The 20,609-nt window shown below is 40.7% G+C and overlaps 1 protein-coding gene across 4 annotated transcripts in view; it reads right to left on the reverse strand.

Moving 5' to 3' along the window:
• Positions 1–2,443: 2,443 nt before the first annotated feature.
• Positions 2,444–20,609, reverse strand: part of PAPOLG (poly(A) polymerase gamma) — a 30,761-nt gene continuing 12,595 nt past the window's right edge. Inside the window, exons 8-22 of one of the 4 annotated variants that reach the window (XM_064277012.1) lie at positions 18,753–18,842; positions 16,185–16,323; positions 15,498–15,570; positions 14,610–14,730; positions 13,935–14,019; positions 13,527–13,580; positions 11,334–11,453; positions 10,801–10,910; positions 7,103–7,224; positions 6,678–6,850; positions 6,191–6,279; positions 5,893–6,113; positions 5,261–5,326; positions 5,007–5,063; positions 2,444–3,848 (exon numbers count right to left, since the gene is read on the reverse strand). In XM_064277012.1, the coding sequence (XP_064133082.1) occupies positions 3,750–3,848; positions 5,007–5,063; positions 5,261–5,326; positions 5,893–6,113; positions 6,191–6,279; positions 6,678–6,850; positions 7,103–7,224; positions 10,801–10,910; positions 11,334–11,453; positions 13,527–13,580; positions 13,935–14,019; positions 14,610–14,730; positions 15,498–15,570; positions 16,185–16,323; positions 18,753–18,842 (1,619 nt within the window). In that variant the 3' untranslated portion in view covers positions 2,444–3,749. Of the gene's footprint in view, positions 3,849–5,006; positions 5,064–5,260; positions 5,327–5,892; positions 6,114–6,190; positions 6,280–6,677; positions 6,854–7,102; positions 7,225–10,800; positions 10,911–11,333; positions 11,454–13,526; positions 13,581–13,934; positions 14,020–14,609; positions 14,803–15,497; positions 15,571–16,184; positions 16,324–18,752; positions 18,843–20,609 lie in introns of those variants that run through there. The other 3 variants (XM_064277011.1, XM_064277013.1, XM_064277014.1) reach the window with 3 other exon arrangements.

The following is a 20,609-nucleotide window of genomic DNA, read 5'->3' on the forward strand; positions in this document are numbered from 1 at the left end:
GCTAAAATGCAGCAAAAGTTTAAAAATTATAGCAAGCTTGATGGTAATCTTATGTTCAACTAATTTTTGGTATAAAATTATGTCAGAATAGTTATTTCAGAAAAAAATAGGGATTTGGGAAGGATGTACAATTCTTTTAAAAAACTCTAAGGAAGGAGTTACCATTACTGAGCTGTGTTTCCTTCCACCGCCTGCAGTTTTTTAATACTCTCACCATGATGTAAAGTCCAAGCTTTGGAAAATTTAACAGGTAGTTCTGTAACACACACAACTTTATTTATACAAAAAATTTATTTTTGAACTATAGCTCTTCTATTTCTTGGTCCGTTCAGTGTGTTACGGCCTGACCCACAAACATGGAGGAATAAATGGGAATTTTGATACCACTGAACTCAAAGTGTTTTAGGTCTCGAACGATTAATTCTATTTTCTACCATTTCTAATGATCATTCTAAGTTATTCTACTCATTTGAGGTTGAATTTGTTGTGAAGTTTTACCGTGTTAATGAATCTAAATTAACATGAAGATATTTGTAAATCCAATAGTAAGCGTATTTCCAATAGCGATGCACTAGTTTTCCTTCTGAAGTCTATGAAGGACCCTGGAGAAAAATTCAGTGCTGCAGGGCCCCCCATGAGCCCGTTTTACTAGTTAAGAGCCACAGTACATTTTCAGAAATATACTGCAGAAACATCACATTGGGAGATATTTCAAATAGTTGATGATTATTCAGTCCTGGACAGCTGTGGTCCCGAGCCATTTATAGGGCCATGGACCTCTTTCAGAAGTTGATGACAGGTATACACTCCCCCCAAGAAAAGCGGATGTACACAAAGCATTACTATTTACAACTGCAAAGGGTTCCCTAAGGCTGTTATCCCCAAGTTAGGAATTCCTATTTCCAAACTGTGAGACGCTGCAGAAAGTAAGTTTAGCTCATTTTGACATTACCCATCTTCACTTAATTGCCATTATAGTAAATTAAGCATTTTAATAATGTTTCTTGTTATGCTAAGACAAAGTTACTTTAAGCACCAACATAGTCTTTTAAAACTCATTCTCCTGTCCTAATTTTACAAGGTTTTAAGCTGTTGTACCCTGTATTTCAAATCGGTTAAGCCCTTAAAGTTTAGACTAACAGTGAACTGTTTTCCCTTGATACGTATTATTCTTCATAGCGAGTCAGTGAATAACGAGCAGATTAAATGTAACAGGCTTTTGAAAATGAACACATATCTACACTTTGAAGAACGGGTAATGTGACTTTATAAATTTCTAGGTACACTTGAATACAAACACATGCACTTTATACCTCAGTACATAACATGCAATCCCAAACCATACCTTCTCCTTGTACTTACTTGCAGCCAGTACAGCGGAGGTCCCCATACTGTGGTGACAAGATATAATGAACATTTTCTGCCTGTTGTCCTGGAAACACTTCATTTCTGACCAAACCCACTATCTCAAAAGCATTTAATCAATGGCTGAGTTACCAAACAGCTTGAAGAATGTTATTTTTGAGGATTCTAACACTGAACCATGGTTATGTCCTAACCTGGGTTGAATGGATGCTTAAACCAAGAGAAATGACTATCCTAACAGAGGTGTCACTGCTTTCTTACTAAAGAAAAACTCCACTAGTTACTCCAAACAATCTGCTTTATGTACTAGGGAAAGCCTGAATATGCAGAAAATTCTTGGAGACTGTGAAGACTGCTTTAAAAGCAGGGAAAATAGCTACAACATTAAAATACAGAAATGCAAACACATCAAATATATAAAATTCAGGCAAATCCCTTACTACAGGATTTTTCAAAGTTTGAAGTCAGGTGACATTTATTCAATCCTTTCATAACCATTCCTTTTTTGCTTAAGTAGAGTATTTGGAGAACAAATCCCAAAATATTTGAATAAAGGAAAAGCTAAGAGAACAGCTTTGCCAAGGTAGCTACAACTTGGGTTATTTCATTTTTGCCTTTTGTTATGTAAAAAGTAAATAACAATGTAAAAGTGGACCACCGTTATTTTTCCTTGCTCTCTTCCCTTCTAAGAAGCTTTTTCATGTTATCCTTTGTACAAGTTAAACAGTAGAATTTCCACTTTAGAGACACGGGGGCCGGGGAACAAGACGATCCTGCTCTGTGACAACCAAGGTTCAATGATTCCAACTTCACGGCAAGGGGCTTGCAAGAGAATATGGACCGCTACTACCCACCAGCGAGGTGTGTCCCACGAGCCCTACAAAATACACAAGCGAGAGTTTTCCACCCAGTGTTCAAATGTGCCACCTTGGGTTTTTCCACTAGGCCTAGTAAATGCTGAGTGAAAGCTGAAGGTAACATCTATTGGCATTCTGAACAGTGCCATCTGTACATTTTCATTTTAAGAATAATTCAAGCATAATCCATATTTTAAAAATTAGACTAAAGAGAGACAACAAAGGTTTTAAAGTTTTCTCTTTGAAAAGATGGTATCTTACAGTACATACAAAAATACTCTGAAAATACATACGACTTCATTTACAAAACACTCAAACATTACAAGAATTACATGGTTATGGATTTTAATAAACTGAGCATGCGGTCATGAAACTTAAAAAATATTAAGAAATGCACTGAAAAAAGCAGTGTAAAAAAAGACAACTCATATAGTTAAATAAAAATTACAAAGGTCCTGAGCCAATTAATGGTTGGTAACAATGTCATTCAAAAACGCCTCTAGGTTTCAATAAAGCCCACTGCTTATCTCTGCATGCCTAGTCTGAAGAAACGGTGTCAAGTGGTGGGTGAGTAATGGTAAGGAATTTTCATGCCAGGTTAATTTTATACCTCAAAAATACAAGTTTCTCATACTTAATGCTATATTATTGTTGATGCTGGAATGAGCTGCTTCTCAGTAAAAAATACCAGTCAACTAGCAAGAATGGCATGAGATAGGACACGTGGCAATCTCACCGTTTACACGCTGACTCTCAGTGTCCTGGTGACATTTTGATTTTTAATAAAGATGCATTTCAGAGGCCTCCATGGGAGGCAAAGCATAAAGAATTCATGGTGCCCCACTCTTGTACCTAATCACTGGACTAACCTCCCTGATAACTACGCAACATCTGGACAGAAAGGCACACACCCGAGAAAGTTTAAACACTTTTGTGCCAATCTGGAAAAAAATAATTTAAATCGACAGAACAGACAATAAGTACATCTACACGGATGAGGAAAGCAGAAAAGATACCTCACATTCATTCATCTCAGGTTTTGCAAAGTGGCTTCAATGCTAAAGTACATGTGTTAACATTTGGAAAATTACAAGACAATTTTTTTTTTTTTTAACTTTTTTAGCTCTATACAATGATTACAACATAAGACTTAAAAAAAAAAAAAAAAAAACGAGCGAGGAGTTCAGGACTTCTTTTATCAGTGTCCAAGTGGCCAAGAACTGGTTCCCATAACAGAGAAGCAAGCATTGAGTTAAGGCAGTAACCTCCAAACGCAAAGCCGTAATACTGTGGACGACGATCTGACAGCAGGCGGGCGGCCCTCAGAGACGGGTACGTGGTATCAGTGAGAGAACGCTACAGCATCTGCAGGTCAAAGTGTAAGGGTTCACACCCGTTTCCAGGTCATGAGGCTGACGACTGCAGCTTTCACCAGGTGATGTGTGACAGCCGCTTCTATTTAAAAAGAGTGGCTGGTTCTATGCCCCTAAATGACTGCATATTCACCAGAGTGGGGAGGCGCTGCTTTTACCGATTAAGGGTCAGTCGGATTGAATTTTTGATGACACGGATGTTATTTGCTGGAACTGGGGATGAAGAATCTGGTAGTTCTTTACTGGGTAATCTCTAGTGAAAAACAAAACAAAACAGAAACAGAGAAGGAAAAACATATATATATATATATATACACACACACACATAATAAAGATTCCACTACTCAATCAGTCACAAAGTTTTCTCCAAATACCTTAGTCCCTAAACACTGAAGACTGTGCTGAGTGGTATCTGTGTCCACTTCTTACTTTGGGGACTTTTTTTTTTTTTTTTTAAAGACAGAGGTGAAAACCAGAGGAATGAGGGAAGGCAGAGTCTGAGTGTGTACAGGAAAGGATTTTTGTTAATTAGCTGCACTTCTGCACTGAGAAATGTGTAAAGAAAACAGTCCTCCTTCAAGTTGGGTAGCTGTGACAGAAATACAAGAGCATGGTCACTACACAGGAGACTCATAAGGAGTGGGGAGGGCTGGGGAGAGGTGTGTGTGTGTGTCCGAGATGACACCCCTCAGGGGTGTCTGTAAAACATTCACAGAGAAGAACGCTGTTAACTCAACCTGGGAGATATTTAAGTTTTCAGGAAAACTCAGCTTTGAGTCAGACTAGGTAACCTTGATGATGGCATAACCATGGCTCAGCCACTATTAAAATTTCGCCTTTTTTTTTGTTTGTTTGGTTTACCCCTTTAACTTTTATTCTTAAAATATTTAACGCAAAATCTAACGCTATGTCATTTCATTAAACATCTCAAAACTTTTTTCTTCCATTATCACTCCTAATATAATTAAACCCAGTGCTGTCGAGTCGATTCCGACTCATAGTGACCCTATAGGACAGAGTAGAACTGCCCCACAGGGTTTCCAAGGAGCACCTGGCAGATTCAAACTGCCAACCCTTTGGTTAGCAGCTGTTGCACTTAACCACTACGCCACCAGGGTTTCCCATCCTAATGTAATTATATACTCTTATTTCTTGTTAACTCGCTCTTATGTCAAAAAAGACAAGTTTTACCAATTCTACAACTAATAGCTCTTGAGGTCACTTTCCATTTGCGTCTGTTTTGTTTTAGAATGGTCAGTACACACTGGGAAACCTGGCAGGTTAACAGGTGGCTGCCATGAGAAGCACTTTGTTTTCATAAGTGAAAATCAGCCCAGAGCTAGGCTCTTAATAAGCATTGCACCTGCAGATTGTAAGTGCACTGTACTTTACCTGTGAATAGGATTATTACCTTTTTGCGTGATGTATCAATTGTTGGAATAGGCATAGACTCTCCTCTAATGGTGTCCTAAGAGCAGAAGAATTACACACAAGTGAGAATTTCTTTCCTATATGCAAATGCTGTGGCCAGAACTCAATTCCTATGTGAAATAAAACATAACCAAAACTTGACAGTAGATCTAATTTGACCTACTTTCTAACAGCGTATGTTTCTACACATGGCTCTTTAAAGGTAAATATTTTGAAGCACACTAATATAGTTACCACGGATTTTCTCTTTCTGTCTTCAGCAGCACGAGCGTCCTTAAATGTTGATTCAAGTCGAATAAACTAAAAAATAAACATTAAAATGACTTGTTATCACGTATTTACAAAAAATCTATTAAACTGGGAGACTGATTAGTCATTAGGCTATCACTACTACAAACATGGGTTAGCAGGGAAGAGAATTTAAATCAGATTGAATTCAACTGGCACCCTTTATTTCTGTAGTTTGAGTGATCTTTTTGGTTAAATCAATTCAGATTCTAACAAATAAGACAGAGTTTTACTACCACCTACTGGAGGCAGAGTAGATCCACATAACACACAATACCATTATTTAGTTATCAATTAAGACTTCTGTGTAAATCAAGGAGAAACTCAGATGAATCATTCAAGTTTTCAGACACATTAGTAATTTGAATTTAGGATGAAAAATTAGTCCTGTTCCTTTAGGGTGTGGGTAATATTCATATGCTTTGTTTGTAAACCTTCTTTTAAACACCCAAATCCTAATGGAACGCTAAGATAGCTACAAGAATCTAGAGTTTCCTCAGTACTATTTTGAGTTACCTTTTCATGTTATTTAACTTTCTATAGATCCACTACTGAATCACCACTAAAGCTGTTGATACCTTTTCTATGTCTTTCAACCTCTTAGAAGAGCCATCCACGGAGGGGGAATGGGATCTCTTGGGTATAACGTTCTTAGTTGCGTTGGACATTCCGTTCAGGTGAGGCTGCCCTTGGGCAGGGTTGTGGGGTGTGGTGACTCTGGGAATGACGCTTCGCCCCACCACTGTAGGAATGGTGCACACGGCTGGGGGCGACACGGCTTTTACTGTGGAGTCGGCTTCTGAAGGGGAAAAAAAAGGTTTCAGTCATCCAACACACAGTCGTAGAACTGTTAATGACAGCTGCTTAGATACCTACTCGCACCGATGACTGGAATAGACAGTCCTTGAGCTGCTGGGACACTCAATGGCTTCCCCACCACCACAGCAGCAGGCTCAGCACTGCTCCTGTTAAAAGTATTAAACTGTCGTCATTAAGTGACTTAAGTACAATTCATTAAAAAATTCTTTTAGCACTTAATATTACTTCTTGAAAGCACTCTATTTTTACATTTTGTTGAAGGAAAAGGGGAGAACAAGGCAGATGATCTAGTGAGAAGTAAAATAAAAACTTAAACAGAAAACCTGTGCGTTTCTGTGTACTAGCTAGTCCCAAGTGTCATAAACCTAAGCTGTCTCTCAACGGATTATCACAAACTGTCAACGATTTCTAAGCAAGAAAGAAACTAGCAGCTGGTACAACCGTTTAACAGTTAAAAAAGGCATTTAGCAAAAGTATAGAAAAGTTTACATTATCCTCAAATAAACTAAATAGAAGACTGCAAGGACAGTTTTGAAAAGCAGACCTTTCTGTCTCTCCCATGGGAGGACTGTCGGGCTTGGAAGGTTTGACTGAAGACACTGGGGAGGTGAGCGGTGTTCCGCTGTCCGTGTCTCGGGAGCTATCCAAGCAGCTCCCATCCAGGGATGGTCTCTTGGACTGAAGTCCCCCTGAACTCCGACTGACATCAGAAAGACTCTGCTGAAAGAAGGGAAAGCTCATGGATTTCAAGACACAAATGAGAGTATGAAGATGCTATCAATTCTGAAGTACTTATAAGCAAATTATCTTCTGTGATTAATGAAGGTTAAGATTTTGGTCCTAGACTGAACTTTCTGTACCTTCCCCCTCTCTTCTCCATAGGTTTGGGAACTGTGAGAATACAAACTTGGTCCCCGGATCTTTCATCTGAATGGAACCATACTGCAAAGTGAAAGATTACAAACTGACCTTCTTCTTCTTCTGAAGGGTCTCTGATGGAAGGTAGTGATGAAGCTGCTTCTTCTTGACGTGCGTGGCTTCAATCTTCATGCCTTCCTTTAGCATATTTATGTTGTTTGCCTGTCTGTACACTGTAACAACATCAACACGTTAACGGAAGCTCTTCAGAACCAAGGCCTGTTTGTATTTCATGCGTGCACTTTCAGTATCTCCCCACTAGTGTGCACACACAACCGTTACAGACTATTTCTAAAACATTTCCACATCACAATCCTGTTAGAAAATTGTTTAGTTTTTCCATGTCCACCTACTCAACAAAATAAATGTATGAAAAAAAATTTCTTTCAGACCTTCTTTTCTGCTATTTTCCTAAAAGGCAATCTTCTCATAAGTACTTGTCCAAAACTAATTTCTGGCACCAAATTTCCAAAAAGCAATTCAAGCTCTGGCTCCTCTGTGAAGCTTCTTCTGACTTCTGCAGCCCATACCAATCACAGACCAGCAGACTTCAGAAGCCATCTAGAAGCGCGACCATGCTGTACGGCTGGGGAAATGAGGTTCGGCAGCCCTGCACACCTTGCCAGGAGCCAAAATACACACACCTCTAAACTCCCTCTTTGTGCTTTTCACACTTTGTAAGAAAATCCGTTTTAGTAACTACTGTACAAACTGTCGTCGTCAGCTGTGCTGAGTCAGCGCCAGCTCGCTGTGGTGCTCTGTGTTACAGAGCCTACTGCTGCCCAGTCCTGCGCCACCACCTCACCGCCCTTGGTACGGCTGGGCCCACTGTTCAGGCTATTGTGTCAGCCCATTTCACTGAGGGCTTCCCTCTTTTTCGTTGGCCCTCTACTTACCAAACATGATGTCCTTTTCTAGTGAATCACACAAATTACTTCATGTATTTTAGTGGTGAATTCCCCATTAGGTTATAAATCCACGAAGACACAGATGTTGGAGGGTTCTCTTCCACAGCGACTATCGTGAGCTTCACTGTCCCCATTTGTGACACATTTTATGAACCTTTAATAAACAGACCTTCGCATCCATCTCCTTTTTGAAAAGTCCAAATTAAAATGGAAAAATTTTTATCTGTTTTTATGCCAGGAGCCCTGGTTGCACAGCAGTTAAGAGCTTGGCTACTAACCAAAAGGTCAGCAGTTCAAATCCATCAGCCACTCCTTGGAAACCCCATGGGGCAGTTCTACTCCGTCCTGCAGGGCTGCTATAGTCAGAATCGACTCGATGGCAAAGGGTTTGGTTTGGTTTGGTTTTGGATTTTGTTCCAGACTGCTTTATCATTCTGGGCGCTTGTTCAAAATCTCAGATTCCCTGGCTCCACCCCTAATAATGTGATTCAGTGGTTTGAAGATGGCTCAGGAATCTGTATTTTTTACAATAAATGTGAGCGATTGTTGAAAAGAATTAAAAAAACTCAGATGAGCAAAACCAAAAATATTCATAGTATGAGTGTACCCTAATGTAGATTGTTAAGAAATTATCCCACAGACATACTAAGATACTTCAGGTAGATATTAACAGGGGGCCAGATACGCAAGAGACTCTTCTCACTGATACCGAAACACGTCAGCGAGCCCGCGCCAACGGTGATTCTTACTGAAGACATACAGAGCCAGGCGTCTTCACGACCGTGGGCAAACCCTGGCCGTACATGCAGTCACCTGTGGAATCCGGTGAGGGGCTTTTCTTCTTGTTGTAACACAGATGATACATTCCACATGGTACAGAATTCCAAGAGTATCCAGCAAAGTCTCCTCGCCCCTGTTCCCCAGATACCTGGGGTTCCCTGACCCAGAAGCAAGCAGTTGTGTGTTTTTCTTTATTTAGCTATGTATCCATTTGGAGACAGTATATGCACCTATTTCTTTCCTTACTTACACTTTACTCTCTTCGGGAGATAAATGAATCACAGTCCAGCTGCTTTAATTCCTTTCTCCCAAGCTTTTATGTAACATGTTGTCGTTTGTGGTTAGTAGCCACGGAGTCAACCCCCACTCATGGCGACCCACCTACCACTAGATCGGACCATCGTGATCCACAGGGTTTTCACTGGCTGATTTTCAGAAGCAGATCACCAGGCCTTCCTTCCTAGTCTGTCTTAGCCTGGAAGCCCCGCAGAAACCTGTTCAGCATCACAGTAACACGCAAGCCCCCACTGACAGATGGACGGTCGCTCGCATGAGGTACCCAGGCCGAAATCAAGCTCGGTCTCCTGCATGGAGGGGGAGACTTCTACCACTGGACCACCAGGGCCCTCTCTGCGCAACACAGGACATGTTGAAAATAGTTCTAGGATTTTTATAGAAAATGCTATATTGTCGTTACGGTTGTTTTTTAAGATAGGCAATTTTACATTCATGGCTTAAGTTGCTCTTTTTGGGCTCTCCCCACTCTTTCCAAATGCAGATGGAGAAAAATCAGTACACAAAAGCAGATGTGGTATATTACTTGCCGAGTTAATAAATTTTAGCAAGCAAAAAATGCCACCTTTCCATTTTCAATGAAAATCACTTTTTTAACTTTTTTTATTGTGCTTTAACTGAAAGTTCACAAATCAAGGCGGTCTCTCATACAAAAATTTATACACACCCTGATATGTACTCCTAGCTGCTCTCCCCCTGAAGTGACAGCACACTCCTCCTCTCCACCCTGTATTCCCTGTGTCCGTTCAGCCAGCCTGACCCCCTCTGCCTTCCCATCTCGCCTGCAGACAGGAGCTGCCCACATAGTCTCATGTGTCTATTTGAGCCAAGAAGCTCACTCCTCACCAGTATCATTTTCTGTCTTAAAGTCCAGTCCAATCCCTGTCTGAAGAGCTGGCTTTGGGAATGGTTCCAGTCTTGGGCTAACAGAGGGTCCAGGGACCATGACCTCCAGGGTCCCTCTAGTCTCAGTTAAGACCATTAAGTCTTGTCTTTTTATGAGAATTTGAGGTCTGCATCCCACTGCTCTCCTGCTCCATCAGGGATTCTCTGTTGTGTTCCCTGTCAGGGCAGTCATCGGTGGTAGCTGGGTACCATCTAGTTCTTCCAGTCTCAGGCTGATACTGTCTCTGGTTTATGTGGCCCTTCCTGTCTCTTCGGCTCATATTTATCTTGTGTTTTTGGTGTTCCTCATTCTCCTTTGCTCCAGGTGGGTTGAGACCAATATGTGCATCTTAGATGGCCACTTGCTAGAGTTTAATATCCCAGACGCCACTCTCCAAAGTGGAATACGGAATGTTTTAAAAGGTTTTGTTATGCCAATTGATCGAGATGTCCCCTAAAACCATGGTCCCCAGACCCCCGTCCCTGCTACTCTGGCCTTCAAAGTGTTTGGTTGTAATTCAGGAAACTTCTTTGCTTTTGGTTTAGTCCAGTTGTGCTGACCTCCCCTGTATTGTGTGTTGTCTTTCCCTTCGCTTAAAATTGTTCTTACTATCTAATTAGTGAATACCCCTCTCCCTCCCTCTCTACCCTCGTAACCATCAAAGAGTATTTTCTTCTGTGTTTAAACTTTTTCTTGAATTTAAATATCTTAGGGATTGCTTCTTCACGTCTTTTCTTTTTTTAATGGCAGCACAGTATGCTTTGGTTATACAATATGGATGTACTGTATCCACTTAACGAATTGTGGAACTTTAGAAAATACAGCTGGCCACATCTTAGGCAGATGGTACTGAGCTACAGTCAGGGTTGAGAAAGTCTTACCTGTATCAGTAAATGACTGGATATCATACGTCAAGTCTATGTTGACACTTTCTGCATTCTCCACTCTCCGAAAAATTATTCCAAGGAACCACATTGATACGTAGTTGTTGCTTTAAGGTAAAATTTAAGAATTTCCATTAACTTTACAATTTTACAAAAGCTACTCAGTAATTAAAACTTGGTTGCTATGTAAGCATAAATACAGTTCTCAGTGGTTTGGCCAAATCCTTAAAACTGAAATCTACAACACTGGTCAGTTACCCTGTGTTGTTCTAAAGAATGGCTTAGAAAAGGACTTACTGAATATGCACTTAAAGACGCCCTGACTATTACGATGAGGTTTTTGCTGGAGTCTGAGAGCTACCAAACAGTGTGCGTACGTAGTTTTAACAAACAGGCAACTCATACTCAAACACATAATGTACCACCCTCATCAACGCCTATAAAGTGACAATCTTATAACTGCTCCTAAACAATGCATGTGTCAAACAACATTATTTAAGAAACACAGTACTAAAAAGCCATTAACTTACTCTTTATGATGTTCCTTATTTCCCGGAAATGACTGGGGATTGACGTGAGCAAGAGTGATAAATTCATTCCGTTCTAAGTTTCCAACAAGGACACGGATTTTAGATTCTACTAATCCAACCCTAGAATAAAAGAATGGAACAAGATTTTTTTTTTTTATGTCCATATTAAATTTGGAAGCTATACTCAAGTAAATCAAACAACATATGATGCTTTATATGCCATTTTGGAAAAAACTCAGTTCAGTATATTAAGGACTCTGTTTAAAATACATTCAGGTAAACGAAAAGTTACTTAGTTTTTGTCTATTGTTCCTTTTTTTAGTAGAACTGTTTTATTTAACACTTTCCTGAGTCTAAAATGCCTTGCTTTGGGGTTAAGGCCATAAAATAAGCTTTCCTTGAGCAAGAACAAAACCTGCTGGTTAATCTGGTCCTGAATCGTTTCCCACTTAACCCGCGTCTACGTTTAAACAGCATCAACAAAAAAGCTAATACTGGCACGTAAGTTATAGAACAAACAAGTTCTGATTTTCACAAAACTAATACGAGACCTTGCATTTTAAAAAAGGATTCATTAAAATCGAATCAACTAAGATACAGAAAGTTTTGTCCGATTTCTGCAACCCTATTCTCTACCTCACTAAGCTTAGAAACGTCTCCACTGTCAGCCATCACACACATCAACTTACTGACGACTTTATGAATCAGAAGGAACTAACTTAAATGGTTAAGCCCTTGGCTGCTAACCGAAAGCTTGGTGGTTCAAACCCACCAGTGATTCTAAAGAGAGAAAAGAGCTGGTGATCTGTTCCCGTAAGGATTACAGCCTAGGAAACCCTATGGGGCAGTTTTACTCTGTGCTATAGGGTCATGAGAGTCGGATTTGGCTCGACAACATGCAATAAGAAAAACATTTTTTTCTAATTTTTCAAACACTTGAAAAAGCTATTCTAATTGTGTGTGCTGTGACAGCAGGTATACAAAACAATGAATTACTCCACAGTGTTGTCTAAGTGAGGGACAGGAAGCTTTTTATGGGAAGGCCCAGAGAGTAAATATTTTAGGCTTTCTGGGCCACGTAATGTCTGCTACACCTACTCAACTCTGCCATTTAGCACAAAAAACAGCCACAGAAAATACGTAAACAAATAAGCATGGCTGTGTTCCAGCAGAGCTTTAGGCCAGACCATGGTTTGCTGACCCCTGATCCAGGTTAACAAATGAAACACTTTTTTAGTGAAAAGGTTCTTTTCAATTAAAAAAAAAAAAAAAAACCCAGTATCAATAAGTTTTAATCCCTTGAAGCAAAAATAAGACAGTATTGTCATGTTTTACTTTTCCAGAAGTCGGACCTGAGGAAAGCAAAACCATCTCCGGTGCCGTAACAGCTCCTGCCAGATGGAGCCACAGACACGGATACACCGGAGGCAGAAGAGTGAATTCAGGTGCACTAGAAAGGATTCGCTGCTCCTTGACCAAAAATAACTCCTATCTGTTGACAGAAGCCTAAACTTCCGAAGTCTTTCATGTTACCATCCCCTGAATTAAAGGATCAAAAGGAGATTTTTCCTCCCTCCAAATATTTGATGGGGACCGCACGACAGCAAGGGTGCAGACCGCAGGAAGGAGAAGCTGGGTATCAGAATCATTCCAACTGCCTCGCTTTGCCTAAATCGGATTCAGAAATGACCAAACGGGAAGATCTGTACATAAATCCTTGTCTCGTGTCACCTCTGCATCTGAGACATTTGATGGTATTTCTTCAAACACTGATGGCTCCATGGTAATGTACTACAATCACCAACACAATCTAGCAATTTTGAAAGTCAAGTGAGAAAGTGTCTTATAAACAAAAAAACCCAAATCTGTTGCCATCAAGTTGATTCCGACTCATGGTGACCCCAGATGTGCAGAGTAGAACTCTGCTCCGTATGTTTTCAAGGCTAAACCAAAAAAAACCAAACCTGTGGCCGTCGAGTTGATTCTGACTCACAGTACCCTCATGGGACGTAGCAGAACTGCCCCCCAAAGGGCTTCCAGGAGCAGCTGGTGGACTCGAACAGCTGACCTTTTTTGGTTAGCAGCTGAGTGCTTAACCACTGTGCCACCAGGGCTCCTTTCAAGGCTAAGCACCATATAAATATGCCGTTATCACTACATAGTAGGTAGGGATCTTAAAATAATCAGTCTTACCACTCTAGATGGTTTTCTTCTGTTGACGCACTGGCAGTCAAGACTATGTAATGTCTATTAAGAATTTTCAGCAACAATCAGAAAAAAGAAGCCACAAACATTGTTAGGTTCTGCTTTTCTATCATTACTTTTTCCTCCCCGTCCCGCATGAGCAAAAGAGCTAATACAGGCAGTTTATGAAAATAAAAACATGTTCTGACCCTGCAATTAAAAATAAGCTCACTAAAACAAAATCACTAACGCTGGATCAGGTACTACTAGAATACAGAAAGTCTCGTTACTTGAGATTTCTTCCACGCTGTTCTCCACTTGAAAATATGAAGTGACAGCTGTCACCTAATATATATTAACTTATAAGTTTTTCTTAAAACACACACAAGCACACACAAACTACAAAATTTCAAATACCTATACTTTTGAAAAAAATTTGGTGGCTCAAGTAGTTTGGACCAATCTGATTTCCCTTGGAGAATTTCATCTGTGACTGCGAGACCTAAAGCAAAAAAAAGAAAGAAAGATTTTGAAAATGGACCAGTGTATTATTAGCTCCAAGGAGCCCTGGTGGCACAGTGGTTAAAGAGCTTGGCTGTTAACCGAAAGGTGGGTGGTTCAAACCCGTCAAGCAGGAGAAAGGTGTGACAGTCTGCTCCCATAAAGACTCATAGCCTCGGAAACCCTGAGGGTTAGTTCTACTCTGTCCTGTAGGGTCACTCTGAGTTGGAAGTGGCTCAACAGCAGTGGGTTTGGGTTTTTCTATTTGTTTATTATTAACTTCTGCAACACCCTGTATCTCAAAACCTCTAATCCCATCAAATTCTGGAGTGAAAAAAAAAAAAAGTAAATTTATATAGTTTTCTTTGAACACAAAAATCAATCTTAACCAGACCGGGCTGGCTCCATTTTTGGCCTTAATCTCATATACTTTGGAAAACTAATTACTGAAAAAATACACATTTGAAAGAATTTTTAGAACCAGGCTGTTATATACACTCTAAATGCCAATCCATACACGTAATAGAGAGTAAAACTGCTGTCAAAAACACACTTGTGGGGATAAGTAAAGGACGGGGCCAGCACGTTTACCTTGTTTAAATTCTTCCACCATCACTGTTCGCGTTGACGTGGACACATTATACGTAGAGTTCTGTTGCGGGTAGGCAGGGGTGATTATGGGCATGAGATGGTACCTGTCTGCCGGGTTGACCTGTGGAATGAGAAAGAGAATAACTCACCTAGGTTCCTATTCCAGCTGTTCTCACTTCATTTCCCCAAAGCTCTGCAGAATATGAATATAAACGTAATACTGCATTTCCTCATTTCTAAGATGTATTACTTCCCCTCCCCAACTAAATGTGTTTCTGGAGTCAGGTGTGTCTGACAGTCCAAATCACAGAAAGCTTTACAGAAGTTTATCTTCCCCTGAAAAGATGTTAAATTGATGGCTCATCTTCTAAACAGCGGTCTTTTAGAATCAAGGAAATATAGTAGCATAGCTGCAAAAAGCGTTTTCTGGTCAAAGGTTCTTGATCCTTTTTCTGCACCCACTCAATAGATGACCTCCCCTTGGTCACTCTGAGAAATGAACACTCACTCACTTAAAATGCAAGGGGAGAGAGAGGGGGAGTTATGCTGTCTAGGAACCCTGAATCTGCTTTAAGTCGCATTGCAAAGCAGATCCTCGATACACTTCAGGACTTTACCTGTTATTAATAACTAACTACTTGTAAGACTATGGCATCTTGGTTGATATACTGCCTCATCTGGTTTTACCTGGGGGACTGTTAATGACATAACATTTGGGTCAGATTGGAGATACAAACCTGCACCAGAAAAGCTGCAGAGGGAGGAAAAGGACTCCTACAGCAGGGACAGAGAAGAACGATGAGTGGGGCAGGAGGGATTCTCCTTAGACTCTAATTTAGAGAAATGTCCTTTTCCTAAAAGGTGTAATCAAACTGCAGAGTCACATACCCGCGGATCCCAGACCGGCAGGTTCAAATTGCTTTCTTCTGGTTGCTTCAGCAGCACAGGGTTTGGCCATTCCCTAACACGAAGGAGGCACATTAACTCACGCAGGACTCCCCGCTGGCACTCTGTGAAATGCTACATCATTCCTACCTGCCAGAGCAAATGTTCTGGCTATCTGGTATTTTAAAAAAAGAAACGGGGAAGGAAGGAAGTATGTAAAGGAAAAGGCTGCTTATTTGAAAGCAGGGTTCTGTGAAAAGGCAAAGACTGATTTGCCCGTTAACTGTAATTACACCTGAATCTTTTCTCAGTTGCGCTCATGGATTCAACGTCCATAATTTACTAACAGATGCAAAGCTAACAGGTACTGAAAACACTACTAACAAATCCACGTGATGATTACCATTACCGTATATCACAGCCGCCTGACACAGGAGGACTGGTTAAATGACTTACCCACCCACTACGCAGTCAGTAACTAGCAGAGCCAGACCTGTGTGACCATGCCCCTAAGAGAACAGCTCACATCTGGATGTCCCACCACCGCCTCACACTTGACATGGTTTTAAATTTTTAACTTAAAAACGGTATGTGAGACAACAGAAAAAGCATATGCAGAGGTCTTAAATTACCAAATTTATATGCAGGCAGAAGTTAGTAAAGAGTGCAAGTATGCAGATAAATACTTACCACTTGGAAAAAACTAAAAAGAACTTATGAACTAAAGTGGAAGCCGCTGCATTTGGATATAATTGGCAAGTTCTTGCGACCAGCATTGCCCAGGAGACACCACCAAGGAATCCCAGCATGTTGGAATAAATACCGCGTCCTGGCAAAATTAACGCATTTGTTAGTTACTGTTAGGGCCTACTACCCATAGCACTCACTCCACCACAAGAGCAAGATAACTGCATTCCTTAAGGTTGTTGCTTAGAACTTTTCTCCCCTATAGAAACCACACTGAAATCGACAGGCAGGCCTACATGCTGGTCCCACCATAAGCTGCTCATCTCACCCCTACCTTGCCCTCCAATACAGGCAACACAGAACCCTGCCTCAGCTACAACTGCTCACCTGGGCTCCACCAATATCATTACACTGAAATTTCCCACCTTTCAATACTTGGAATTGAGAGAGAAATGAAAGGATGGAGGAAAGGTATTTTGGAGGAGAACTTTAGTTAGCAATCACATTCACGGGTATTCTAAAAACAGGTGTAAAGCTAACTAACTTCAGTATTTTGCACAATTTGGATAACAAAAAAAGAAAACCACCAACCCACTGCCGTCAAGTCCACAGTGACCCTACAGGACAGGGCAGAACTGCTCACAAGGTTTCCAAGGCTGTAAATCTTTGTGGAAGCAGACTGCCACATCTTTCTCCCTCGGATACCTTTCCATGAAGTAGAATACACCACTGATATCATTCATTTCTCATATACCTATCCTCTACGGCAATCTACAAAAAAAACTACCATAGTTCATCAAACCTAATAATAAGATGCCTTCAATTATGTCATGCGGCATTATTTTAACATCCCACTAGGCAAGCAAGAGAAAAAACCTACAAGATACCAATTTCAGAGATGTTAAAACGTGAAAAACATGTGTCTAAGACTTGACGAAACATGGCATTTAATTTAATCTGTGGGGAAAGACACGTTGTTGGGGTCACCCCTTCACTGCCAACCCGGACTATACGAGACACTTGAGCCCAAAGACACATTCTACTTGTTTAAGGACCTCCCAGACCTGCACTGGAATAACCACAAGCCATATGTGGTGACTTAATTTCCTTTAACAGCTTTATTGAAATATAATTCACATACCGTAAAATTCACCATGTAAAGTATACAATTCAGTGGTTTTCAGGGTGCTCAGAGTGGGGCACCCACTGCCAAAACCAATTCTGGAACACTTTCATCACCCCAAAAAAAACCCTACACCTTGGCAGTCACTCTCCCCTCTCCCCAGGCCCTGACAACCACTCACCTACTTTCTGTCTCTGTGGATTTGCCTAATCTGCACATTTCATATAAATGTAATAATGTATTATGTGGTCTTATATGACTGGCTTTTATGACCTAGCATGTTTTCAAGGTTCATCCATGTTGTAGCATGTATTAGCATTTTATTTCTTTTTATGACCAAAGAGTCTGTTGTACATGATTTCAAATAATATTCCGTTTATCAGCTGGTGACATTTTGAGTTGTTCCTGCTTTTTGGCTATTATGAGTAATGCTGCTATGAAAATATGTACAAATTTTTGTGTGGACATGCTTTCATTTCCCTTTGGTACTATTTACGGTAAATAAAATAGAAAAATTCAGTTCCTCAGTTGCATATTCCAAGTACTTAACAGCCAAATGAGGCTTGTGGTTACGGTACTGGACAGCGTAGGCACAGACCATCTCTGTCATCACAGACGTTTACTGGACAGCAACACCTGGCGCCAGAGGCCAAACACTGCTTACACACAGTCACAAATAATACAAAATACTCTTTGCCAACTCAAAACTGAGCTATGAGACTTTTATGAACCATACCCTATAGATGTGAATGAGTGCAGTTCCAGGCTTTGTTAGAAGTGTTGAAAGGTAAAAACAAAAAGACTACTCCTGTGGACTCTTTAGTTAATAAGCTCACTGTACACCTACTAGAAGCCAGACTCTCTGCGGATGATGTGTAGGCAGGAGGACTAAGATGGCCCTATCCACAGGAAGCTCAGAGACCAGAGGGCTTCACTTTATGGAATGGGTCTGCCTCATTCTGACTGCCTGGCTGAAACCTAGGATGGAAAGTCAGTGGGCTTTTACCTAAGACAAAAGGAAGTAGAGTCAAACTAGGGCTTCAAAACACTTCCTTCTGGTTTGAATCCCTGCGGAGAATTTGCCTTTCCACCCCAGACACACTGGATCAGAATGTGACATTTTAACAAGGTCCCTAGGTGATTCTTATGTATAACAGACTTTGAGAACCACTGCTCTACTAGTAGTTCTCAGAACTGGTCCCTAACCTACAGTATTAGCATAGCCTGGAAACTTGTCAGAAATGCAGGTTCTCGGCAGGGGTTCGAAGCCCTGAGTCACCCAGCAGAGAACCATAACCACTGCAACTGAAAAAAAAACCGCTTCTCCAATGTAGTGAATCTCAATCCCCAACACTATGAACAGCTCTCGGAGTTTCTGTGATTCTATCCCATGCACCTGGATCATAGTTCTGTAATGCAGACATAAAACACAAGGCTTGGGTACTCACGTTTTGCCCATAACTTGACTGCTCTCAGGGTGAGTCTAAAAGTTTCTTTATTTGGCACTAAGTGCAAAATTTCATCAGTAACTCTACATCCTGAAAAAGACAAAGAATTCAATTTTCATTATGCACAAAACCCAGTTAATTCATTATGCCTTACTAACTTCCAGATTCTCAAATGCTAAAAATATGGAAGTCAGGATTCCACGTATTTGAATTTCAGCATACAGATACATATGTATATACATACATACACATACATATATATATGAAATCACTTTACTTTTAAAGAATTAAAAAGCACATGGGTGATAAAATCCAGTATTAAAATAACAGATGGGTCTGAATATCTTTTTATTGAGCTTTCTTCCACATGTGAGTTTACTGTTAATCAAATACTGCCAAGTTATAAAATTTTTAGTGCTTTACTGAAACCTTAGATAGAAACGGTGTGACTCGCTGTTGTAATCCGGAAGCACAGCAAACTCAAGGATTAAGTCAAACAGGGTTCTATAAACCAGTGGTTCTCCAAGCACGGGCTGTGGACCCCTGGGAATCTGTAGGATAAACCTGCTTTTATAACACTGAAGCATTTTTTTTTTTTGCCTTTTTCACTGTGTTCACATTTGCACCGAGAGTACAAACGCAGTGTGGATTGGACTCTCGGTGTCTTAGCAATGCGTTCATCAGGCAGCGGCAACAAAGTAGACAATACATTCTTCAGAGTCACACGCTGGCCATTAAAAAACAGAATTTTGCTTTAAATATCTTGAGGAAAAAAAGTTGTGTGATTATTTGAGTTGTAAGCTGAACGAGCTACTTTTTTCAAGGAAACCGGTTTTACTTCAAGAACGACTGACAAACAAGCCATGGTGATTCATATTTGGGTTTTCAGTAGAATTTTCTAAAATGAGCCTCTCGATTCAAGGAAAACAAACAAATTAACTGCCAATAAAACTCAAGCTTTCAAGTGAAAACTTAAATTTAGGAAATCTTGTATCCGCCACTGTGAGTTTGACAGTTTCCTGATATGTTAAGACTTCTCTAATGGGGCTGGTGGTGATAATAACAAAAAAAAAAAATTTTTTTTTTAATATTGTACAATGGAATGTGTTAACACTCGGGAGATCCAAATGACTTGTTGTTGGGCACTGTCATTTTCGACTCACAGCTACCCCATGTGACAGGAGAACTGTCCCATGCGGTCTTCCAGGCTACAATCTTCGGGGAAGCAGGCAGCCGGGTCTTTCTTCCGCGGAGCCGATGGGTAGGTGTTCCAGGCTACAATCTTCGGGGAAGCAGGCAGCTGGGTCTTTCTTCTGCGGAGCCGATGGGTAGGTGTTCCAGGCTACAATCTTCGAGGAAGCAGACAGCCAGGTCTTTCTTCCGCAGAGCCGATGGGTAGGTGTTCCAGGCTACAATCTTCGGGGAAGCAGACAGCCGGGTCTTTCTTCCGCGGAGCCGATGGGTAGGTGTTCCAGGCTACAATCTTTGGGGAAGCAGGCAGCCGGGTCTTTCTTCCGCGGAGCCGATGGGTAGGTGTTTTAGGCTACAATCTTCGGGGAAGCAGACAGCCGGGTCTTTCTTCCGTGGAGCCAATGGGTAGGTTTGAACCACCGACCTTTTGGCTAGTAGTCGAGCACGTGACTATTTGTGCCACAAATAACTTAGTGAACCACTATTTTCCAAAGGATCAAGGCACAGTAGCACAAAACAGTAAAGAATACATTCAAAGAAGAAGACAGACCAATGGGATTTAATATAAGAGTATAAGAATTCACTGGTAAGTTTCAGATGCCATATTCTAATTAAACTTTAAGAAACTATCCCTTTGTTAATTATTCAGCAATAAAAAGAAACGGA

Source organism: Loxodonta africana, chromosome 26, assembly GCF_030014295.1.
Source record: "Loxodonta africana isolate mLoxAfr1 chromosome 26, mLoxAfr1.hap2, whole genome shotgun sequence".
NCBI lineage: Eukaryota > Metazoa > Chordata > Mammalia > Proboscidea > Elephantidae > Loxodonta > Loxodonta africana.